This window comes from Micromys minutus (genome assembly GCF_963924665.1).
Source record: "Micromys minutus genome assembly, chromosome: 1".
Lineage (NCBI taxonomy): Eukaryota > Metazoa > Chordata > Mammalia > Rodentia > Muridae > Micromys > Micromys minutus.
The window spans coordinates 99897347-99923341 of NC_137969.1; the positions used below are offsets into that span (position 1 = coordinate 99897347).

At 49.9% G+C, this 25995-nt stretch overlaps 1 protein-coding gene across 1 annotated transcript; it reads right to left on the bottom strand.

Annotated features, from left to right (window-relative positions):
• Positions 1-25963, bottom strand: CDHR2 (cadherin related family member 2; the record flags this gene model as incomplete). Its single annotated transcript, XM_080936693.1, has 31 exons — positions 1-144; positions 2850-2907; positions 3836-3913; positions 3994-4107; positions 4496-4620; positions 4700-4760; positions 4860-4937; positions 5019-5087; positions 5395-5483; positions 6936-7044; positions 7192-7340; positions 9268-9317; positions 9646-9717; positions 10625-11230; positions 11503-11572; positions 13112-13351; positions 16476-16719; positions 17331-17392; positions 17655-17816; positions 17914-18069; positions 18902-19135; positions 19229-19344; positions 19446-19521; positions 19605-19751; positions 19828-19953; positions 20509-20598; positions 22000-22089; positions 23569-23619; positions 23746-23885; positions 25583-25654; positions 25912-25963. The coding sequence occupies 31 exons, from the start codon at positions 25961-25963 to the stop codon at positions 1-3; spliced, it is 3930 nt and encodes a 1309-aa protein (XP_080792819.1).
• Positions 25964-25995: the final 32 nt, after the last annotated feature.

Here is a 25995-nt window from a genome sequence, read left to right on the forward strand (position 1 = left end):
TCACAGATCTGTGGTGTCGAGGCCAGGGTTGGTGAAGGACAATTTGCTCTGCTGCTGTCCCTTTGTGCCTGCCGACCTTTCTGAGAGCACTGCTGTCAGGGGCTCTGGGTCAGGCACAGGAGAGTTGTGTGCATGATCCTTCCTCTGCAAAGACAAGGAGAAAAGGGTAAAGATGGGGCTCTCACCCCAGACCCCAGGACAGCTGATGGGGTTTCTCTGAGGTTCACTCAGTTAGGACCTCTCTATATCCCAGAGGCAGCAGTGGCCAAGGGTGGTACAGGTGGGGTGGCCCTAGCGGGTCATCTGTGGCCCTGGCTTAACCCCAGCAAAACTGTTCTGGCATTCTGCCCAGCCATAGGATAAACAGCAACATGGTCACAGTTCCTGCCACTGGTACCCTAGAGCAGGCTACATATTGGGCAAGGTCCCTCAATTCCCTAACATCGCTGTGGAATTCCTGCTGAGAGAGGTGGAAACTGCTCAAACATTCCTGTGGATGACCACGGTTCAGCACAGATCCTGCTTGAATTTGGCATTGCCCATCAGTTCTAGAAATGTCACTCAGGATTATACCCGATCACAGCACTCACGCATCTCTGTTGCCCTCCCTCTTGCCTTCCCTTGTGACATTAGACACACAGCCCACTGGGAGAGAGCCCAGGCCCTGAACTAAGTTAGTCCATGGCAGTGACTGCCCCCTTCTCCACTGGGCCAGAGCCCCAAGCTACCCCTACTGTTCCCCAGATACTGTAAGGGCTTCTTCCACCCTGGGGATGTTACTATCCCTGGTAAACAGTGGAACATCCAAGAGCCGAGTGGGGTTGGTACAGGCCCTGAGCCCAAAGCTACTGGTATAGAGCTAGATAAAGTAACCTTGTAGCCAAGCCCAGGGACCTGACTCTGCTTTTGCCCTGCAGGCTGCCTCAAGCCTTAAGCCAGACAGCAGCCTCTGAGCATCTGTATTCATGCTACTTGCTTGGTGAGGGGCCTTGGGTGGTCTCCTGGTTGCTCTCAATGTTAACAGAACCCTTATAGGTCCTGGCACTCAGGGATTGCCAGAAAAGCCTCTCTCTGTCCCCACCCAGTCCATCACATCCTCTCTCTACACTCCTCTCTCAGAAGCCCTGTTCTTTCTGGGCCCACAGGGCAATCAGGAACCTCTAGCTCTACTCTTGGGGGGCGGGCCCACATTGCCCTTTTCTGGGCCCTGAAATTTTTGCCTCAGTTGTGTCAAAGAAGTTCACTAGAGTGTTGGGGATTTGATTTTTTTGTTTGGTTGGTTGGGGGGGGGTGTTGTTTGCTTGTTTCTAGTTGTTGTTGAAGGTTTTTTTTTTTTTTGTTTGTTTGTTTTTGCTGGTCTTTTCCCCCCCTCTAACCAACTTCACACAGAGATGAGCCACACACAGGGGCTGACTGGCTTGCTATACATGAGCCCCATTCCTGGGAGCCAATCTAGAGATCTCTATGTCAGTCTTGGTATCATGATACATCTGGGCCCTGTACAAGTCCAAGGGTAGCTTTGATTAGCCTGATCCATCCAAGAGATGAGTCCTCTAGCAGGGGGTAGTGATGAACACCTTTAATCCCAGTACTTGGGAAGAAAAGGCAGGATCTCTGAGTTCCAGGCCAGCCTGGTCTACAGAGAGAATTACAGGACAGCCAGGACCACACAAAGAAACTCTGTATCAAAAAAAAAAATTTTAAAGAAAGAAGGAAGAAAGGAGAGGAAAAAAGAAAGAAAGAAAGAGGAGAGTCTTCAAGAAAAATAAGGATGGTGTTGTGAGGGTTGGTGGGTCCTGCGGGGGAAGGGCCCAAAGAACAGGGCACAGTGACAGTGCCAACACCTCTCTTAACAAAAGGAATTATGGGGTTGGGGATTTAGCTCAGTGGTAGAGCGCTTGCCTAGCAAGCGCGAGGCCCTGGGTTCGGTCCTCAGCTCTGAAAAAAAAAAAAAAAAAAAAAAAAGACAAAATAACAAAAGGAATTATTGCAGCTGATGGAGCCCAAAGCCATCTGCTCCTGTGAGAGGAGGGCGAGTGCTCCAGAGAGACCCTCCGACATCAGTGAGCAGCCCCAGTGAGTCTCCATCCCACCTAAACACTGAGGTTGCCTGGAGAGTCAGGTCTGGCAACACACCAGTAAGCCACCCACCCTCCCACCCCCACCCTCACCCCAACCCCCCCAGTCCCAAAGCAGAACCCAAAACTAATCAAAAGCCCAGTCAAGAAGCTTCGGTCCCCTGGAGAGCTTTGACAGCGTGTCCTTGCCAGTTCCACCCCAGGCCATCAAAATCTGGGTCTCTGTGAGCTGAGCCTTTGTTCTTATACAACTCCTCAGGTATTTCTAACAAGGGCTCAAGCTGTGCACTTGTGACACATCTACCAACCAGCTAACCTAGTTAACAAATTGTGGGGATGGCGGTTGATTATTTATTGAGCTTCCTTTCTCTCCTTGGCTACCTTTGCTTGTGTCCAAACTTCTTCCTCACCTACTCACCAGCATTTGTAGAGAAGTCAAAACCAGGCAGGACCAGTTCCTGGCTACATGCTTTGGGCCAGGACTCTTTCTTCTCTTGTTGGTTTGTTTTGTTAGTGGTGCTGGCTGCCTAACCCCAAAGCCTCAGCAAGTCCTCCACCATTGCTCTACATGCTTGCTCTGGCTTAATCCCCATAACAGTCTTGCAGAGCCTGTGTTTTGATTACCATTTATTGATAAAAAGAACCGAGAGCCAAAAGCAAGAAGCAGCCACCAAGGGTCACATTAGGGAGGGAAAGTGCTGGGCCTCACTCATCCTGAACTCCACCCCTCCTGAGAAAAGTCTCAAGTCAGAAGCCCCAACCACATCTTGCCTTGAATTCCTTACTGTCCATGTCCAAGTCCACAGAGTTCTCGTCTAGGGAATTGAGGCTGTAGAAGGAATGATTTACTCTAGATTGTTAGCAGGCCAACCCAGCCTTCCCAGTATACCGCCTTACCACCACCACCACCATCACCACCAACAACAACATCAGCAGCAGCAGCAGCAGCATCACTACCAACAACAAACACAACATTATCACCAGCATCACCACCACCACCAACAAAAACGTTATCACCATCATCAACATCACCACCAATATCACCACCAACAACACCATTATCACCATCATCAGAATCACCATCATCAGCATCACCACCACCACTATCACTACCACCAACATTATCACCACCATCAGCATCACCACATTTACCACCAACAACAACAAATTATCACCATCAGCAGCATCACCACCACCACTATCACTACCACCAACATTATCACCACCATCTACATCACCACATTCACTACCACCAACAACAAATTATTACCATCAGCAGCATCACCACCACCAACAACAACAACATTATCACCATCAGCATCACCACCACTATCACTACCACCAGCATTATCACCATCATCAGCATTACCACCTTTACCACCACCAACAACAAATTATCACCATCACCATCAGCAGCATCACCACCACCAACAACAACAGTAACAATAACAACATTATCATCATAATCAGCATCACCACCACCAACATTATCACCATATTCAGTATCACCACCACTACTACCATCACCACCACCAGCAACAACACTATCACTATTAGCAGCATCACCACCAATATTATCACCATCATCAGCATCACTACCTACACCACAGCCATCACCGCCACTCTCACCATCATCAGCACCAACACCACCAGCATCCCCATCTTTGTCATCACCACCATCACCACCACCATTATCCTCATCACCACCTCTGTCCCCTCCACAAATAACCAGTCTGGTAGTGAGAGATACTATTCACCTGTGATAGTCCAAGTCACTGGAAGAGTGGCACTCGAAATTCAGATCCTTAGTGGGGAGGTCCAGCACGGGGTTGGCCCTGGAGAAACAGCCTTGTCAAGCAGCCATGGCCCTCAGCCATCTTACAAGGTCTCTTGCTCCCCTTTGACCCCTGCTTACCGGTCAGTGTTGTACATGTTAGTCCCTGGGATAGCAGCACTTGGAGTTGTTGTCTCCATTGGTGTCTTCCGGGCCTCCTTACCAGCCTTCATAGCTCGAAGCTTCCGGTGGTAGCTGTTGAACCAGGAGGAAGTCACATTTGCAATGTACTGGCCCAGTGCCTAGTGGCTTCACAAGGATCCTGGCTGGTGATCATTTTAGCTGCATGTTGTAGGGAGTGGAAACCGGCAGCCAAGGGGATCTGTTGTCAAAAACCACCTGGGCACCCAGAAGTCATAGCCAGAGTAAAACTCAGGGGAAGCTACTGACTGTGTTCTGGCAAGAAGAAATGGCAACGGTTTTGGGGTTCTCAGCATTTCTACACCAAATCCATGGAGATATCTAGCCCATTCTGCAGGTGAGAAGATGGGGCTTGACCCCAAGTTCTTTCTACCCACCTTTCCCACACCGGGCATCGGAGCCAGGAGAGAGCTAGGGACATGGGAAGAAATGCAAACCGTACCTCTTCCGCAAACACACAAGGGCCGTGGTCATGATCACAAGGACCAGCACCAAAGACACCACCAGTCCTATGATGACACTGGTGAGCACTTTCGGCTGATCAGACTCCTGGCTCTCCTGGTAGCTCTGGAGAAGCAGGAGGGTGAGGAGGCTGTGGGAGCCATAACCCTCCCCCACCTGCGACCTCTCGGCCCCCCACACTCACCACCACCACCAGCCCCAGTTGCAGCAGCTGCCTCAATGCATCCTGGTCTCTCCGGATCATCCTGCCACAGAGCCCTGCTTAGACCCAAAGGTCACTGACCTCCCCCAGAGGCTTCTTTTTCTGATTTCCCCTGCCCATCCTCCCAGACGGCCCCACTCACACATTCAGGTCAGTCAGTGTCAGGGCTGTTCCATTGGAGAAGACAAAGTAGGCATCCATGTAGGAGTTGACTCGGGCCCTGGAATAGATAAATACAGCCCAGGAACACCACAAACCTCTTGTTGTTTCCCTCAGCCCAGCATGGGCTGGGGATACTCACCGAGTCATAGAGTCTATGTTCTGGATCGTCACAACGTACACAGAGGTCTTGGTTGCCTGGATAAGAGCCCTAGAGAGAATGCAGGTATCACAGATACTTGGAGTGGGGATCTTAGACCAGGATTGTGGCCAGGGTTGTGCACTGCAATCAGGAGTTGTGTGGATGGAAAGGGTGTGCTCGCTAACCTCTGTACAAATCGGAAATGGCAATTCTTTCTCCTGGGCCCCTGGCTTGGGGTACAGGAATAGGATCAACGGTGGGGACAAGGTCAAGTATGAGTCAAGGACAGGGTAGAGAGGTATTGGATCTAGTTCTTTGAGACCAGCCCCTTAGGCCCCGTCCTTCCAACAGCCCTGTTTGTACTTCCCAGACCTACGCCTTGATCTCCTCTATATTGGCACCAACTTCCTCCTTGTTGGTGGAGAACTGCAGCCTCACGCGGTAGCTCTGATCCACAGTGAAGAGCTAGCGTAGAAGGGGACGGCAGAGGAAACATCAGACATCTGGGGCAACCCGAGATCATAAATAGCACATGCTTCTCAGGACACACAGACACTGGTACAGTACCGTGTTCACCTGGAACCTAGATTCAGTCACCACAAAGGGACACAGAAAGAAAAGGCTCCTCCACACTCAGACCCCTGGTCTTACTTTAAAGAGGCCATCACAATGAAAGTGCCATGAGATTTTTATGTTGGAATTATCGGGCTATAAACAAGCCCATGAACTCATGCATCGTTTTCCTTGGCCACTCGCTTAGAATCCTGGGTTATGCCAGCCTATGTGTCTTTGCTCGCTCTCTTGATTGTGGGCATCTCTCCTCATCACTATACATGTTCTAGTGTCTGTGGCGGTCCATGTGAGTGTCTCACACCCTCACCTCTTCCTGATTTTCTCACCACCAGGTGCTCTCATGTACCTTGTGCACCATCAGTGTGTGTGAGGAACAGCCCTGGGAGGGGACTTGCTGGCTAAAACACTGCCTTGTGAATCTGTGTGGAGAAGGACAAATACCCTCTCTTAAAGATCACAGCCAATTGAATCTCCCAACAAGAGTAAGAAGGGTCTGGGTGGAGCAGTAACATCTCTAGGTGTCAGAAGGGTCGTTCTGTCCTTCACAGAGCTGATGTGGATCTGGAATAGACTTTGCATGTGTGTTCCGGTCGTCCTTGTCCCTGATGTGCGGATGAGAACAAAGTCCCCATCGCTTAGGTGTGTGTGTGTGTGTGTGCATCTCTGCATGTCTGTGTTAGTGTGTCTGTGAGTCTCTCTGTGTGTGACTGTGTGTGTTTGTGTATCTCTGTGTGTGTGTCTATGTGTGTGTATTTGTGTATCTATCTGTGTGTTTGTGGTGGAGTGTCTCTGTGTGTGTGTGTCTATGTGTGTGTTTATATGTATATCTGTGTGTCTGTGTCAGTGTGTGTGTCTATGTGTTTGTATATCTCTCTGTGTATGTCTGTGTGTCTATCTATTGTGTGTGTGTCTGTCTATGTGTGTGTACCTATGTGTGTCTCTGTTTCCCTTTCCCTGTGTGTCTGTCTCTGTATATCTCTGTGTGTCTGTGTGTGGTTTATGATTTGTGTTAAGGACAGATCTTGCTATAGACCCTGGCTGGCCTCAAATTCAAGCTCCTCCTGCTTTTGTCCCCAAACAACAGGGTTACAGGCCTATCTGACTATGATAAATATTCTGAATAAAGATTTAGTAAAGCACCACTTTAATCCCAGCACTTGGTAAACAGGGACAGGTGGATTTCCATGTGTTCGAGGCCAGCCTTGTTAGTTTACATAGGGGCTGCAGGCCAGCCAGAACTATGTAGGGAGAACCTGTCTTAAAACAAAAAATATAAAAACAAACTAACAAGAAACATGGGCTAGCCTAGAACAGCAGGGGCTGGAGGCAGAGAACAGTACTCACATCCAGAGTGGTCTGTGTTTGCAGAGCAGGACCCACAGTAGGCTGGTCCTGGGCCTGGACTGTCACCTGATATGTGCCTTGGAGTGTGGAATCCAGGTTGGTCACCAGCCTGTGAGAGAAGTAAAGACATCTTAATTCTGTAAGCTAATCTGGGTCCTTGCAATCCTACAGAAAAACCACCTATACCTTCCAGGATAGAGACCCACCCCACCCCACCCCACCCACCCACCCACCCGAACACCCATCGCCACATTACTCGATGCTGCCAGTGAACAGGCCAGCGTCCACTGATTGGGTAATCCGAAAGAGCTGGACAGGGTTGGTAGCCCCATCCTTGGTGACAAAATCTGCTTTCAGGATGGAAAACTTGATGACCCCGTTGTCTTCTGAGTCTTCATCTCTGGCCTGGAGCAAGAATGGATGTCTGGAGAGAGGCCAGAAAAGGCCTCTCATCCCCACCACAATCAGAAGCTACAGAGGCCATGACAAATATACCTTCTTATAGATCTCACTATATAGCCCTGGCTGGCCTGAAATTCACCATTAGGCCAGAATGGTCTAGAACTTACTGTGATCCTCCTGCCTCTGCCTCAGAAGACTACAGAAATGTACATCACACCGGGCTCAGGCTTTTTTATAGACATCCACATTTGCCTAAGTCTTTTCCTCATGTACCCCAATATAACAGATCAACACCCAAAGCCCTCCTCTAACGAAACCTGCCCCACCCTCTACTCAGTTGCCGACCACATACACACTCACTGCCAATCACAGCCATGCTCAGCTCAAGAGCACCTACAGCGTGCACCCTCTCCTTACGGCCCTCACTGTAGGGCTGACTAATGTGAGCCTACATTCCGTAGCAGAGCAGAAATGGACAAGAAGGAGGACGAACACTTGGATTCACTCCAGTGTCTTCCAACAGAATGCAGCAACCGGTACACAGGGCTCCAAGCTCAGGGTGAACGGCTGGGCTTCCGGTTGCAAAAAGGAATTAAAAAAAAAAAAAGCACTTGGGATGCTGAGGCAGGTAGATCTCTGTGAGTTCAAGGACAGCCTGCTCTACAGAGTTAGTTTCTGAGCTGTTACCCAGAGACACCCTGCCTCAAAGAAACAAAACTAAGCAAAGCAAACAAACAAAAAACACCAGTTTGGCAAAGATGAGTGCTCAGCGGTTAGTAAGTGCTTAGCTTGCAGGCACAAGGCTGTGACCTGCGTTTGGCTTCCAGAGCCCACATAAAAACACCAGATACAGGTGGGATATGTTTATAATCCCAGCAGTGGGGAGATGGGGACAGGTGTATCCCCGGGCCTGTCAGCCTAATAGGCAAGTTCCTGGCTACCAAGAGATCCTGTCTCCATTTAAAAGGGGAGCAGGAGACAGTGCCCAGCACTCCCTATAAATCTGAGTCTATTCTACAAAGCCATGCACGAATATGCAAATATACACACATACGCTCAATCACATACATGCATATACACACACAGGAGCTTGTGAACCCACCTACACATGTGTTCCAAAGAAAACAACTCAAAGCCATGACTAAATTGGGACATTGGCAGACAGTTGGCTGAGGATTGAAAAGTGACTGGCTTAAATCTTGAAAGAATCTAGAAGGGGAAAATTGATATCCCCCAGGAGAATTCCTAAGGACACCCCCAACTCTATATGGGGACAGCCAACCTAGTGCAAGAGCCACCAGCCTCTTGTCAAAGAGGCAGACTGAGTGGGGCACAGTGACCCATGTCTTTAATCTCAGCATCGTAGTAGCAGAGGCAAGTGGATTTCAGGCAAAACTGTTCTGCACAGCGAGTTCCAAAATAGCCAAAACTACAATAGTCAGAACCTGTCTCAAATGCACACAAAACGGAAGAGAAACTTAATCCCAGAGAAGTGTGGCAGCTCCAGCCTCAGGGCTCACCCTCCATGGCCTGGCCACCTTCTAGGCAGACACTCCCATCTATCACTAAAACAAATCGAAAACATTGCTCTAATTGTGCCCAGAAAGCTATTTAAGTAGAAGAAAGCCTTTTAATTTACAATTGGCTATGGGTTCTTGATCACACTCAAGAATTCTGGCATCACCAGGAAAATGTAACCTACAAGTCATGAAATTTTTATGAATGCTGCATTGAGCAATTAGCAGAACAGGAACTCATCGATTGAGCAAGTGCAGCTACAGCCCGGGCTTTGTGTGAACCCGAGCTTTGTGTAAACCTGAGCTGAGCCTGTCAAACCTAGGGTTAAGACATTTTTAGGGCAGTTGAAAGGCATGAAGCCCTTAGTTCTGTCCCCTGGGGTTACTGTGACAGATAACAGTTGAGGACTCACCTGGACAGAAGCCACCTGCTGGTTGGGCAACACAAGCTCTGGGATGATCACTACGAATGTGAGCAGGAAGAGGTCAGTAGAGCTGGGGACAGTTCCCAGCACTCCCTATAATCTGAGTCCACTCCACAAACCCATCCCCAATCCCTCTGCAAAAGTGACCCCATCTCAGCTATCAGCTGATCCAGAGCTGGAATGAAAACTCAGATGTCCCTTTGAGCTACACCTGGGACAGAGATAGGCTGGATCCTTCTGTGGCCTAGAGAGGCTTTACAGGGTGGGAGATGGGGGGCGGGGGGGGGGCGGCAGTGTCTGAGGGTAATCCCTTGTCACAAGGTGTATGTGGATACGAGATGAAGACAGGTTGCCACACTCACTCACCAAAGGTCTGGTTGTCGGGCAGAAAATAGGGGGGGTTGTCATTCATGTCCTTGATGCTGATGAGGAGGCTTCCTGGGTAAAGAAGGTGCAGTGGGTCAAAGCTCTGAGCAAAGTTCTGCTGCTGTCTGCTCCCCGCTCTGCCTGTCCTGTCCCCCTTCTCCTCACCGTCTCCTCTAGATGTTCTGGCTGTTAGTATTGTTGGCAAACAGTTAGTCAGAGCCACACAAGAGAAGCAATCCAAGAGTGGGCCTGGCTCTGCCCCAGCTGACCGGGATGGGTATCATTCGGTGGCAGCACATTTGGTTGGCACAAGCAAGATCCAGGACTCCATTCTTCACACACCTAAAAGTGTGTGAGTGTGTGTGTGTGTGTTTGCACGTGTAAGTATGTATGCATATAAATAAATATTATGTATGTCTGACTATATTAATATATAAGTGTGATGTGTATATTTTATGTCAGGTGGTCATTTGAATACTCACTCTGAGTCACACACTCTGACATACAACTATAAATTTCAGCACATGGGAGGCTGAGGCAGGAGGATTATAAATTTGAGGCTAGCCTGTCTCAATCAAACAAAATGAAAAACTCGTACCCAGTCTGTGCCTTGGCTTCCTCGTCTTCAAGTTGGATGGGTACTTAAAGTTATGCAGGAATAAAATGAGCAAACGCTTTAAGGTGCCTGGCATGGTTCTGTGCTGTGCTCGCTGTGAATGTGGCCCTGGTGCCTGTGTGGAGTGGGAGGAAGATGCGAATAGCTCCTCACAAAATGGCAGCCTTCGGTGGGGGCTTCCAGGCTATCCACTAAACGCTAATGCTCGTAGGCTTTCACACTCTCCACAGCCCGCCCCCTGGCCAACTCCCACTGCATAGATGGAAAACAGAAGCCTCAAGAGGACATGGCTAGAGACACATGGTTGACAAGGGTTGATGTGGGTCCCCAGACCCTGAGCCGCAGCCCTGCAGGTCTTCTTACCATTGCTGCTGTAAGCGTCAAAGCCGGGATCCGTGGTGAGGTCATGTGCCCGCACAACCAACGTGACCAGGTGACAAGCCTCGTAGTCGATGGCCTCGCTCTGGTTGATGTACACAGAGCCATTGGCATCCACGGAGAACCAGTCGTGGCACACACTGCCCACGTCAACGCCAGCCTTGGTGCAGATGATGTTTACTAGTTCAATCCTTAGTGAGGCTTTAGTATCTTCATCCTTGGCTATCACCTGAGCCACCTGGCCATGCTGGGAGCCGTTCTCAGCCACAGAGATGCCCTGCAGTGAGGCTGCATCCAGGGTAGGCGGCTCGTCATTCACATCCACCACAACCACGGTGACACTTGCTGTGGAATAGAGGCCCTGAGGGCCTGGGTTCTCAGCACTCGCCGTTAGGTTGAAGAACTTCTGTGTTTCATAATCCAGGCTCACGTCAGGGAGCAGGTAGATGAGACCCTCAGCCCACCCTTCTTCCAGCACTTTTCCTTGGAGTATAAAGTTGTTGGCGCCGGTCCCAGACAGGCTGAAGCTGATGCGGTTGTTGGCTGCTGTCTGGTCAGCATCCCAGGCTTTCACCGTGCCCACCAATTCTCCTGTGGACAATGGAGAGAGCTGGGAGGGGCACCTATGCAGGCCTCGGGCACTCCATGCTGGTCCTATAATGAAGCCCTTAGCATGGGCCTCATTGTTTGGTATCAGAGATGGGATGTAAACATGCCCTTCCTCCAGGGTACCCATTCCCTTAAGTTCTGCCTCATCAAAGGACAACACCTGCAGGAGCAGCCACGTTGCTAGGATACATATTCCCCTCCCATCTGCACAGCTAGCTCAGGTATGGGCCCCAAACAGTCAAGAGGGCACATACCTGAAACTCTCTCCATCACAAAGAATTCATAAGAAGACTGGTTGAATACAGGCAAGTTGTCATTGATGTCCTAAAGGAAAAGGCAGGTCTGAGTCCTAGAGACCCTAGCAACTCCAGGTTCACCCTCCCCAGAGCCCTCTAAGAACCCAGAAATATCTCTGCAGATAGAGCCATAGACTCTGTCCCTCAGACAGCACTGCCCAGTTTCCAGATGTGCATAGACAACCCTCCAAAGAAAGCAAGGAAGTAGTCCTTCTCTTTGTCTGACCTTGGTCTAGAACCACTCTAGTTCCACGTTCCAGAACTGTTCTGGGTCCCTATCTATGTCCCTATCTGGCTTGGCCTGGGGTCCCATCTCTCAGACCTGTGACACCAGCTCTGTGCTCGGTCTGAGCTGGACTCTGTTGCTTTCTGCCCTTGCTCACATGCACAGCTGTCTTTCATCTCTCCTCACTATGGTCATGTGCCTGGGGGATGCTCCCAATAACCTAGCCCTTCCTTATCCCTGAGCACACATTTGTGCTTTGGTGGTAGGTTTTGTCTACATAACCTGGAAACAGAATTCTAGCCCTTCAGTGGGTGTGCCTTCCCTCCTCTTCCTTCCTTCCTTCCCTCCTTCCTTTCTCTTTGTCTTTCTTGTCTCTCCCCACTCTCTCCTCCTTTGTCTTTTTCCGAGAATAGAGGTCACATTGTGTAACTCATCTCCTGAGCACCTGACGATGACTTCTTGCACTGGATCCCTGCACAAGGCTGCTGAATTCTCATAGTCATCCTGCCTCGAACCACAGTGTCTAAGACACCTGCTCTGCCTCTCCCATGGCTCTGGTTTCTTTGGGCTTCAGTGTCCTTATTTTAAAAAACGGGGTCTGGAGCGATGGCTCAGCAGTTAAGAACACTGACTGCTCTTCCAGAGGTCCAGAGTTCAAATCCCAGCAACCACATGGTGGCTCACAACCATCTGTAACGGCATCTGATTCGATCTTCTGGTGTGTCTGAAGATCTGATTTATTTATTCATATAAATAAATCTTTTTTAAAAAAAAATAGGGTAATTTTACAGCCAGAGTGTGAAACTTACAGGACAAAGAGATCCCTAATAAGTAATTCTCCCTTTTTCCTTTATTATTCTACTTGTTCCCAGGAAGCTGACAAATCCTAAATCTGCTTCAATGTCTCGATCATCCCCCAAGGTCACACGGTCTGCTACATAGCCCAGGATGGACTAAAACTCTCAATCACCTTGCCTCAGTCTCCCAACTACTGAGATTACAGCTGTGCACCAGCATGCTTGGCCCCCGATTTCCACCTCTTGCATGCAGGAAACACAGTTGGAGCCAGGTTCACCTGACTCTGGCCTTTGCTTGCTAGCAGTCAAGATGATTCCAGACAAGACTCCAGGCATGACAATCAGAGCTAAGGCACTGAGAGCCCTCCCCTGGTGACCCCCTCTTCGGAACATCTCCATTCATTTGTGCTGATTTTGCTCTCAGTCTTTCTGACTTGTGGACAAGGATTGCCAAAGGCAATCTTATCTACCATGCTGTACAAAGCAGGAAGTATAGTTTGTGCCAGAACCAGGGAGCTAGGCTGTGTGAGAGTACCCTGCTTACCTCCACAGTGATGGTGACATTGACCTCAGTGCTTAGGGAAGGCTCGCCACAGTCAGCCACAAGCACAGTTAGCACGATGTGGCCCTCCAGAGCAGGGTCAATGGCCTCTCGGTCCAGGGGCTCAAGATTCCTGAGGAGCCCAGTTCTGGGGTCTATGGAGAAGTTCTGGCTGTAGGGCCCAGGAAGCAGGCTGAAGACCAGGAGGCTGTTGTTAGTGTTTGGCTGGTCATCATCGTAGGCCTGTGGACATAGTTGGCCTACAGTCAGATATAGAAGCCTCAGGCCTAACTCCTCCCTCCAGCACTGGTCTAAGTGGCCATCAGCTGAAGCTGGAGAACATAGGTCATGGCTTCTGCTGAGATGCAGGGCACAGCTGTCAAAAGCTCTCAGTCTCAACCTTGAGCTTCTCCATCTCCCAAATGAGTGCTGAATGGACCATGCAAACCTGGGCCTGAGGTAGATCTTCAGAAGAGACCTGAAGTGGGGATTCCCATAATGCTGATGCAGAGATGGGAGTGAGAGAGTCTATACAGAGACTCAACAGGGATGTGTGTGTGTGTGTGTGTGTGTGTGCGCGCGTGAGAGAGAGAGAGAGAGAGAGAGAGAGAGAGAGAGAGAGAGAGAGAGAGATTGAGAGAGAGAGTGAGAAATCCAGGGCTGGAAAGATGGTTCAATGGTTAAGAACACTGACTGCTCTTCTAGAGGTCCTGAGTTCAAATCCCAGCAACCACATGGTATCTCACAACCATCTGTAATGGGATCCAATGCCCTCTTCTGGTGTGTCTGAAGATAGCTACAGTGTACTCATACATTAAATAAATAAATAAATATTTAAGAAGTGTGAAATTTAAAGAAAAATTCTGATTTTACCACAGTTGCTGCAGCCAGCATGTTCTTTCTGTTTTTCTGTCTGTCTGTCTCTGTTACCACATAGACACACACACACACATACAGACACACAGACACACACACAGAGAGACACACACACGCACACACACACACACGGGAGGGTATTTATTTGTTTGTTTATTTATTTATTTTGAGACACAGTCTTATGGAGCCCAAACTGACCTCAAACTCACTACATAATCAAGGATGACTTTAAACATCTGATCCTCCTGCCTCCACCTCCAGAGGGCTAAGATCCCAGGCATGCACAGACACACCCTGTTTATGTGGTGCTGGGAACAGAACCCAGTGATTTTTACACATGCTAGGCAAACCTCTATTAACCAAATTACACCTCTATCCCAGTACCATACTTTTTCATATTTAAAATTTAAAAGATTTTTTTTATTTTATACATTTGAGTTTTTTGCCCGCATGAATGTAAGCATTCCCTGTGTGCGCAGTGCCCACGGAAGCCAAAAGAGGGCATCAGATCCCCTGGAACTGGAGTTACAGATAGTTGTGAAGCACTAGGCAGGGGTGGGAATCAAATCTGGGTCCTCTACAAGAGCAAACAGTGCTCTAAACTGCTGAGCCATCCCTCCAGCTCCCCACCCAATGTATTCTGAGGCAGAGTCTCACTATTCAGACTGGCCTGTAATTCACAGAGATCTACCTACCTCTGCCTTTCAAAGGTGAAATCAAAGGTATGCACCAAGGCTGAAGAGATGGCTCAGCAGTTAAGAGCACAGATTGCTCTTTTATAGGTCCTAAGTTCAAATCCCAGCAACCGCATGGTGGCTCACAACCATCTGTAATGAGACCTCATGCCCTCTTCTGGTGTGTCTGAAGAGTATGACAGTGTCCATTTTTATTACATCTAATAAATAAATAAATCTTTTCTAAAAAAGGTATGCACCTCCATATCTGGCTATAGTGCTGTACTTTTAAAACAGCCCGTTCTTCATACACAGGGTGTGTGCGTGTGTAAACAAATACGTTCTTGTCTTGTCAGGGCCCAAACATGCTGGATTGTACTGGAGCAAGCCAGCACAAAGAATACAAGTTCTTCCATTCCCCAGCCTCAGCCTGGGCCCTTCCGCCTGCCTCCCAGCCACGCTGTTATCCCTGCAGCTCCCTGCTACCTTTGATATCACAGATGACACCCTCGGTAAAGGAGACAGGAGTCAGAGTGGCCTCACCTCTGAGCACCGGGCTTCAGCAGCAGACATGGTGGGAAGCCAGTGCCCAGCCAGGTGTTGAGATGGAAACTATTCTTTTTGCTTCCTCCATGCTCACCCCACCACCATTGCCTCCTTTTCAGCTCATTTGGGTCTCGCTCGGGAAATGCGCCCTTCATAAGCAACCAGAGAGGGCTCTTCCAAAGGCAAGACCAATCCACTCCCACAAGGGCGCTCTGTACTTGGCCAACTAAGTCACTAAGCACTTCTCTGGATCTGTAAGGGTGCCATAGATCTTTCTTTCATGAAGCTTGGGGTCTGGAGAGATGGCTCAGAGGTTAAGAGCCCCAGCTGCTTTGCCAGGGGACCTGGGTTCAATTCCCAGTTCCTGTATTACAGCTCACAACTGTCTATAACTCTAGTTCCAGAGGATCTGGCACCCTCAGACAAATGCACGCAAAACACCAATGTGCACTCGTGCGCGCACACGCACATGCACACACACACACACACACACACACACACACACAAGCATACAAACAGTACCAGGGCCAGAAGAAACAAGTCCACTGAGATCTGAACCACAGACCTCCACTGGCAGAAAAGCCTTGGAACATCCACAGGGAGCCTGGGCCCCTGAGGGATAGTGTGACAGCCTGTGAGGACCTGCAAGTCCCTTCTCACAAGATGTCCATCTGGATCAGCCTAAAGGAGATTCCCAGCCTCTTTCTCTGTGTCCTTTGCATTCTGGATTTTAATGCTACCATTGCCCCTTTAATAATGCCACCCTTTTATTTGTTCTCTGTTTGGGTCTTGGTTTTTTGTTTGTTTGCTTGTTTGTTTTTCTCAAAACTGGCTTTCTCTGCATAGCTTAGGCAGTCTTGGAACTAGCTCTGTAGACCAGGCTGGCCTTAAACTCAGAGATCATTCTGGCTGTGGCTCCCGGAAAGCTGGGATTAAAGGTGTGCACCGCCATGTCTTGTTTGGATCTTACTTTTTACGTAAGCCACATCAAATCTTCTTGGGATGAGTTGGGAATATGTATATTAAAAGAATGACTTGTTTGTGAAGGCCTGTTCCACACCAGACCTGTGCAGGATACAGTCTCTCCTTATCGCATTACACCCTGCTGACCATGTCAACCAAGGACCACAACTCTTGGTTTTCTAAGAGAAAATAGATGCCCAGAGAAACTGAGCAACTTCCTCAGAGCCACACTGTAGAGCTGAGACTTCATGCAGGGGCAGCATGGTCCCCTCCCAAACCTCCCTTACCAGGTTCAGTGTGGCTCTCACCTGGATGGTCACAGAGACATTGCCATCCCCCTCTGGCACAAAGATGTTGTAAGTGCCTCGAACCACAGGTGCGTTGTCATTGATATCCAACAGAGTGATCTTCAGTGTGGTGGTGGTCGACAGGTTTCCACCGTCAGTGGCCTGCATCGTGAGGTGATACACAGCCTGCTTCTCCCGGTCCAGCAGTGTGCCGTTTTTCACCGTCAGATTCCCTGAGTCTGGATCCACCTCAAACAGGTCTGCTCTGTTCAGGGTGGCCAGATTTAGCCAATAAAACGACAGGGTGTGTGCACTTACATTTGAATTTAGGCAAATGATAACACAGACATACATGAACCTTGTGCGGAATTTCCAACATGCTTATGATGGTGGAGTGGTCGAGCTGTGAGTGCCCTCAAGCCTCCAAGTGTTGGTCCGCAGTGTGTGATGTTGTCAGGAGTTGCAGGGGCCTCTGAGAGGTGGGACCTTTTGCGAAGTTGTCCCTCACCCCTTCCCTTCCTCTGGTTTCCTATCTTGTCATGTGATCTTTCTGGCTCATACACAACCGCAGCATGTGATTCAATATACTATCAAGTCCTCACAGGGCAGAGTGGATGGCACCCCATGCCTCTGAGCTTCCAGAACTAAATAAACCTTTCTCTCTATAGAATACCCTGCCCCAGGTATTTTTTGTTATAGTCACAGAAAACGAATAGGTTTGTTTTTGTATGTTTTTTTTTAGGTTGTTTTTCTGGAATGGATACACAACTGAGCACTTTGTATTTTTGCAGGGTACTCTGCTGTTTCCCCTAGCTACAAGGCAAAGTAGAAAAGTTCCTTCTCCGCACCCCCACCCCGCCCACCTTACGATCTTACCCATTTCCTGGAAGCAGACTGTAGGTGATAGGACCCCATTCATCCCCATCTAGGTCTGTAGCCTATAAGGCAAAGATGGCAGAACACTAGAAACAGGGCCAACTGTGTCACCATGTGACTCATCCAACACAGCTGTTGTGCACCCAAACTTCAAAGTTCACCACATCTTCATTCACACCTGGACACCCCATGTCCACATATACATTTGTATCCACACTCACAGAGACCTGGTGACACTGAAAGAAACAAAGTCTGGGACAGTCTGAGATCGATCGGACCAGCTCAGCAGCTTTCTCCCAGGGTGATCCAGCCAACATCACTCACCCGGATGCTGTCGGAGACCAGAAAACCTGTTGGACTGTTCTCTGGCACAGTGAGTTCATACAAGCTCTTCGAGAACACGGGCCTGTGGTCATTGATGTTTCTAAGGTGGATGGTCACCGTGGCAACAGAGTAGTTGTTGCTGACTAAGTCCTCGGCCACTACCTGGGGACAAAAGAGCGCGCAGCGGTGCAGGGGTCCGGTTGCCCATGGCGTCTGACTCCCTTAGCACCGTATCCCTCAGCATCTGGGCACACCATACCTGCACAACCATCACCCTCTTCTTCTCATAGTCCACCATCTCTGAGTTTCTCACCACTACCTGCACACTGACAGACCCTGCCGCTCGCTCTGGGGAAACACTGAAGGCAGCAGCATCCTGGCCCTCCAGGGACAGCAGGAAGGTACCGTTGTCACCCTGTAAAGGAAAGTGAAGTTGTAGGAATTGACCCACTGCAACCACCTCCCTGTGTCTTTCCCTCTACCTCCAACATCAGGCCTTCTCTGCAGAAGCCCTGCCCAGAGATGTACAGAGGGAGTCAGAAAAGACTGAGACAATAGTCTGGGCTTAGGAAGTTGGGCTGGCTGCTCAGTTCTACCAATGCAGCCTCATCGGCTAAGGACTGCCTTCAGCCCTGTGGGTCTCCAGGTCTGGAGGGATAAAGCCACACTCACCTCACTCCCATACCACACATTCCCATTAGCCACCACTCAGCGCTCACACCGTCCCGCCCTGTTCCATCAAAGCTGCCCCTCGCCACAGCCAGCTTAGAACACCCGCCGGCCTACGGTCACCACCGAGCAGCTTCAACTCAACCCCACACCACCTCAATAAACTGTGGCCTTACCCACTGCTTACTACCACCCTCCATGACGGTTCCTTCCCTGTCATCCTTCCCAGTGGATTCAGATCACTTTACACATAACACCGGCCATCTTTCTCTGAGGCTTTTCACTTCCCCAAACCACAGGCTACCCAGAGCCAACAGCGTCAGAATCACAACCACTCACTGTTTCCTAGCACCTAATGTCAACCCACGGGGGCCTCTGCTCAGAACCACCCAATATTCCCCTCGAACCTCACCAGACGGCATTCGATGACCCCCGCTATGCTGATTGGTCATTACCATCACATCACACACCCCATGGACCTGCCATGTGCTCTGTAATCCACTGCCACCGTCCACCTCAACCTTCCCCTCCCCCAGCCCTCCTCCATCAGTACCCCTCCCTCTCTCCCCTGCACCTACCTGATCTGGGTCGTAGGCCACCATGGTCAGATCGTCGATGGAGATACGGGCGGAGGCATGCTCATCCACGGAGCCTGAGAAGTTGTCTTGGGCCTCCTGGGGGCTAAAGGAGCACCCTGGGAGGCTGCAGTTGTAAAATTCCGGCTTGTGGTCGTTGACATCGGTCACCCTTATTGTGACCCACGTGCTCACCTTGGCCTTTTGCCCGTGGATGTTATTTTTCGTCTCAGTGGCCTGAGGTACAAAGCAGAAGCCAGAGGGAAGAAAGCAGTGCTCAGAGAGAGTAAGAGCTCAGGTCAAGGGTTAGAGAAAGGGAGCCACACTCACCGTGACCTCTATCTTCACTTCTTCATTATCCAAAAGCAGCTGCTCTCTGTCCAGGGGGGCACTGACAGTGATGACGCCACCTTGCTCAATGCTGAACCACCCAGGCCTCGTGGAGTCTGAGAGAGAAGCACTTACAGCAGCTGTTTCCTGGGGCTCTGACCACCCCGTCCCACCCAGCCTTACCCGAGCCCTCTCCAGGGGACAACCAAGTTCTCACTGGAGATACTGTAGGTCACATTGTCATTGACGCCTTTGTCACCGTCCACGGCTTCCACCGTCAGCACGGATGTCCCCTGGGAGGAGGCTCCGTGAGTGTGTCTGACCTTCTTCTCCGGCAGACATCACTACCCAGCGCCCTCACAGCCCCAGCACATACCACGGTGGCATCCTCAGCCACAGAGGCTGAGTAAAACTCCCTGACAAACTGAGGGTCCAGGTCTGGTTCATCAATCACTGAGATGGATACGAAGACCGGCTGAGAGCATAGGGTGACGTTGCTGTCATTCCAAATTCCACCTGAGTCCTGTGGGGAGAGAAGGCCTTGTGTGAGCCAGTGACACAATGCTGAGCCCCCTAGCTCTGCTTACACCCCCACTCACACAGGCCACCAGCTCCAACTGATAGAAAGCACTCTTGTTGTTGTAGCTGAGTTTGTCATTCAGCACAATGGAGCCGTTTGCCAGGATGCTGAAGAGATTATTGCTGTTGTCGGTGCTGGGGATGACCTGGGACAGAGGACACTTGGGTGAGATCCCAGTGACACCACTGCTCCTCCTGCTCTGAGAGACAAAGGGTCAAATTCTGGCTCTACCATTATGCAAATATCTCCAAGCAATGTAAGCTCTCAGAACTACCCTTTCTCCCCTTGGCTGGAATAAATGCCTCGGTGGGTTGAAAGTAAGTGTTTTAGTTGGTTCAAAAAAGTTCAAAACACACACACACACACACACACACACACACACACACACACACACACACGCCTAGGTTGTCTGGGTGAGCTTGGGCAAGAACCAGGTCCTCTCTGAGCCTTGAGCTCTCCTGCAAGCTGTTTCAGCTTACAGGAGGCCTTGACGGTGCTGGTGAAGGGGGTGGGAGCAAGGATTGGATCCTCCTTCAGCAACTGGGCAAAGTGGGACTTCTCCGTGTTGGGGGCTGGTGGGGATGGGGTGATCGGAGAAAGGCTGGGGAACCAGGGTTGTGGTTGTCTGTGGAGATGCTGCCCCCTGGTGGACATAAGACAAAGTGAGGCCGCTCCCACCTCAAGAACTCTTCACGCTTACCTTCTTTATGAAATACTGCACTACACCGGCTAACCCCGTGTCCTTGTCCTTAGCCAGCACAGAGAACACCACGGAGCCGACTGGCAGGGTCTGTAAGAAGGGACTTTTCACCTGTGTGTTCCTCCCACCCCAACACTGGGCTGGGCCATCAGGGGAGGCATCAGAGGATTAAGGAAAGAATGCCCAGCAGGACAGGACGCCCTGCCCCCAATGAGCCAGCTCTGGAAACGCCTTTCCCTATATAGCTTATACCCCGAGGTGTACAGTCAAGACCACAAGTGACAGAGCATTCTAGAACCCAGCCTGGACTTGCCTATCCCCTTTTCAGATATTCCTGAAGGCTCCCTGTAGCCACAGTCGGATTCCCTTACTCTTGGCTTCTGAAAGTGTCCCATTATTCCCAGAACATGGTCCAAACTATTTTGGTGGCCCTCAGAAGTCAGGCCTGTCCCTACCCTTCCTCACACTCTACCTCTCTAGCCTCTGAGGCCAGCCTCATTAGTGCCTGAGGACCCTGTACACATAGTCCCCCAATCTGGAACATCCCTTCCCTGGAGATCCTCCGGCAGGCCCCTTGCTATTCAGGTCTCTTTGGATGTCACCTACTCAGAGAAGACAGAAGCAGCCCATTCCTAGGGACAATCTTCCACTCTTCTCTATCTTGTCATCTTTATAGCATTTCACATCTCTGAAACATCCCTCACAACATCTTTTTCTGGGTACCACTTGTGCTCTGGACTGTGAGACCTAAAGCGACATACCCAGGGGAGGCTTGGTCACCAGATGGTGTGAGGAACCAGGAGAGTGCCCAGAACATGGGTGCTGGGTGGGGCCTGTCAGATGGATTTTATGCCTGGACCACCTACTTCAAAGGTGTTCACATGGTCTGGAGATTTGGGGACAATGTTCTTCTATTTGCTACTGAGGCACAGCACCGGAGAGTCTCTTCCTACTCAGTTAAAGCAGTTACAGTCCAGGTGCCATCCAGCTGAGGAAAGGGCCATGGCCCAGACCAGCCACCCCAGACCTCTGAATCATCTCTAAGCAGGACACATGGGTCAAGGTGACTGAATGGAAGTGAGGCCTGCGTGTGCTGAAACCACAGAGAAATGGAAATCTTTCTTCTGAAGCTGCAGGGGCAGTGAGACAGCTCACAGCCAGCACCCCTGGGCTCCACACCCCAGGATGGAGGCACCCAGTGACTGAGAGATGGCAGTGACAGAGGTGACAGTCACGCAGAGATGACAAGTACAGGGTAACATTGTCATCAACGACTCTGTCTAAATCGGCCATCTCCACATAGCAGAGACATGAGATAGTCACCTTTCTCTGCATACATTTCCTACAACTGAGAGATCTCTAAAAATCTTGTAAAAGTGGCCCTGTCATTATGGCCCCGAACTTCCCAGACCAAAGAGTCCTGGTCACACCTGTTGAGTGGTGCTCTCAGATACCCTCCCCATGCCCTGCACCACAAAACCCCTGGCATACCTCACTAATGCTGGTGGAGAGGTCAGTGGTCAGGAAAACAGGTGCGTTATCATTTCTGTCCTTCACAATCACCTGCATTTGCATCGTCCTCTGCAGATGTTAAAGCCCAGGTGAGGTCAGAAAATGTGACTTAAGATGCCAGAAGAGGGCTGGAGAGACGGCTCAGCAGTTAAGAGCACTGACTGCTGTTCCTAGAGGTCCTGAGTTCAATTCCCAGAAACCACATGGTGGCTCACAACCATCTGTAATAGGATCTGATGCCCTCTTCTGCTGTGTCTGAAGTCAATAACAGCATACTCAGATATATATATAATAAATATTTTTTTAAAAAAGATGCCAGAAGCGTTTCAGGGACACTACACAAAATACAGCTACCTTTCTTCCAGATGTGTGCCCCTTCCCCTCCTCCATTCTTTCTCTCTATCCTTCATGAATATGCATATATGTGCATTAGAGTGTGTGTTTGTGTGTCTGTGTGTCTCTGTGTATGTGGTTGTCTCTGTGTGTCTGTGTCTCTGTGTGTGTCTGTCTGTGTGTGTGCATATTGTATATTAGGTGAATGCAAAGTTAAGCATTCAGTTTTTAAAATCTAACATCTCTTTGCTCCATAAGAGGGGCACAGTTTAGCACTTTTTCCCCCATAGCATCATCTGTGATCAACATGAGTACCCGATAAAGGGGTTCAACTGAAGTACTCAGAAGGGTTCCCATGCCGCGAAACAGACATTGGTGAACGGAGGTCCCTGTCCTATGCTTGTGGTCTTCTTCCAGGCAACCTTGTGACTGTCAGCAGGAAGTCCTTCACCAGATGCAGCCCCTTGGCACTGACCCAGAACTGTGAGCCATAATAAATCTGCTCTTCTAACTGCCTTTATTTATTTAGACAGAACCTCGCCTATCCTAGGCTGGCCTGAAACACACGGTGCAGCCAAAGGTGAACTTAAACTATGAATCCTCCTGCCTTCAGCTCCCAACCACTGAGATTACAGGCATCTGCCATTGTACTACCATGGCTTTAACAAGAGGCCTAAAGAGGAGGACTTAGGGAGCCCTCCTCAGTGAAAGAAAAAAAAGGGGGGTGTACACAGAGACTTGGAAACGTGAGTCATTGAATAGACACAGTAACTTTGAGACAACAAACATAGTTAAGACCACTCTGTTGCTCTTCTAAAGGACAAAGAGTTAGTTCCTACGGTGACTGATTGATTTGGCTTCAGGTCCAGAGGACTCAACGCCCTCTTCTGGCCTCTGTAGGCATCAGGCATGCACAGGATGCACGGGGATACATGCAGGCAAAGCATTTGCACACACAAGATAAAAAGTAGATCATTTTTAAACATCAGCATTTATATTAGTACAAATCAACACTGTCATCTTATCAACCAAGTACTTAGTAGCTGATAAATATTGCTCATATTGTATGACAAGGCAAATACATAATTTTAAAAATAATCAACACAGAAGTACTATCAACTTGGGGTACTCTCTGCTCGCCTGGAATAGACATGTGACCAGAGGCACCCTGTTTGTTCCACTACTGATCACCCTCCCCTCTCCTCTTTCACTCACTTGGATTTGACCGTCAGATACGGAGATGGTGACCGTGAAAAAAGGGGCAGTCTGTAGCAGCAGAGAGAAGAAGTCTGTTCAGAGTGGGATCCCAACCATGCTCCCAGAACTCTGGCTCCAAGAGCCACCCCTGCCTGCTCCCTCTTTCCAGGCTTTCCCTGACCCATCATCCTTTACCTCATAGTCCAAAAGTCTGGCCAGCTTTACTTCCCCAGTGTTTGAGTTGACAGAGAAGTAGGTGGCATCTGGGCCACTAATTCCATAGGTCAATTGGTCGTTATCACTGTCTGTAGCCACCAACCAGAAGGCCACGGCACCTACAGATAGACAGGGTTGACCCAGGTCCATGGCCACCTCTTTTAGGGTGGTCTGATCCAGCTGCCCACAGGGCAGAGATGCAGATGTGACTTGAGAGCTGGGATTCTCACCCCCCCCAAACCCAGCCTTTCTTCTCACCCCCTCCAAACCCAGCCTTTCTTCTCACCCCCCCCAAACCCAGCCTTTCTTCTCACCCCCCCCAAACCCAGCCTTTCTTCTCACCCCCCCCAAACCCAGCCTTTCTTCTCACCCCCCCAAACCCAGCCTTTCTTCTCACCCCCCCAAACCCAGCCTTTCTTCTCACCCCCCCAAACCCAGCCTTTCTTCTCACCCCCCCAAACCCAGCCTTTCTTCTCACCCCCCCAAACCCAGCCTTTCTTCTCACCCCCCCAAACCCAGCCTTTCTTCTCACCCTCCCCAAACCCAGCCTTTCTTCTCACCCCCCCCAAACCCAGCCTTTCTTCTCACCCCCCCAAACCCAGCCTTTCTTCTCACCCCCTCAAACCCAGCCTTTCTTCTCACCCCCCCCAAACCCAGCCTTTCTTCTCACCCCCCCCAAACCCAGCCTTTCTTCTCACCCCCCCAAACCCAGCCTTTCTTCTCACCCCCCCCAAACCCAGCCTTTCTTCTCACCCCCCCAAACCCAGCCTTTCTTCTCACCCCCCCCAAACCCAGCCTTTCTTCTCACCCCCCCCAAACCCAGACTTTCTTCTCACCCCCCCAAACCCAGCCTTTCTTCTCACCCCCCCCCCCAAACCCAGCCTTTCTTCCTGCCTCTGGGCAGTATGCTTCAGTAAAACTAGAAATGGCTGTACAGTGTTCTGTGGAAGAAACACTCTTGGCTGGAAGTTACACTGGCCATTTAATGGCTGTTTTTAAATTTTTATTTCTTTCTGTCGTTAAAAAAAAAAAAAAGAACTGTTTAAATGACCGTATCATGATAAGAGAGACCCCTTCTGATTTGAAGATGCTAAGATGCAGGAAGACAGGATTCCAGTGCCTACAGAAACATGGGAAAGAAAGCTGGTGAGTGGGATCTTATCTGAGGTGGGCCATCCTCAAGCTGAGGCCCTCTGTCCTACACAACCTCAGAATCAACCAGTCTCAAATGGATTAGCAAAAGGATTTGATACTCAGAAAGGCTGGTTCCAGGAAACTCATGAAATGCTGAAATCAAGACTCTCGTGGAAAGTGATGAAGCTTTCATGTAGAACCCAAGCCTCTCTTCCCTGATTTCAAATCCCCTTCTGGGGGCTGGAGAGATGGCTCAGTGGTTAAGGGCTCTGACTGCTCTTCCAGAGGTCCTGAGTTCAAATCCCAGCAACCACATGGTGGCTCACAACCATCTGTAATGAGATCTGATGCCCTCTTCTGGTGTGTCTGAAGACAATGACAGTGTACAGTGTTCTTACATAAAACAGATAAGTGAATTTTCAAATCCACTCTAGATGACTGTTGACACAGAATATGGTGGAAATAGTTGGTTTATGAAGTAAAGACAAAAATAAAAGTTGCCACAACCCCCCACACAAGTATTTTAGCCCCGGGAGGCTGAACCTGAGACGTAAAACCAACATGCAGAGGGCTGACTGCACACATGATCATTGAGGGGTTATTCCTCAGACATGGGCAGAGAGTATGTGAGGATCTCAGGATACACGCTGGGCTCCATCACAGCATAAGAATCATTACTCACCCACTGATAAGTCCTCTGGCAGGGACACTACTGACATATTGCTCCAAAACACTGGTGGCGAGTTGGCTGTCACTGCAGGGAAACACAGCAGAGGAGGTCTGTACACCCTGCACCTCAACTAGCTGATGCTTTGGATGACTTCCCCTTACAGCCAGCCTTCAGCCCAGACCACCCAACCAGACCAGATTCTTCTATAGTCCTCACAGGGCCTACCCAGGGCAGGTCATTCAATCTGGGCATTTGCTAGTGAGGCCCAAGTCCCACATTGTCATGCTGGGGCGGGGGGTCTCTCGTTTAATACTGCTCTTTTAGAGGACGGAGGCACTCACCAGATGGCATGGAGGCAGGAAGCAGTGCACAGAGCAGCCACAGCCAGGCCATCTTGAAGGGACCTAAAAGAAAAGGTGTCATGG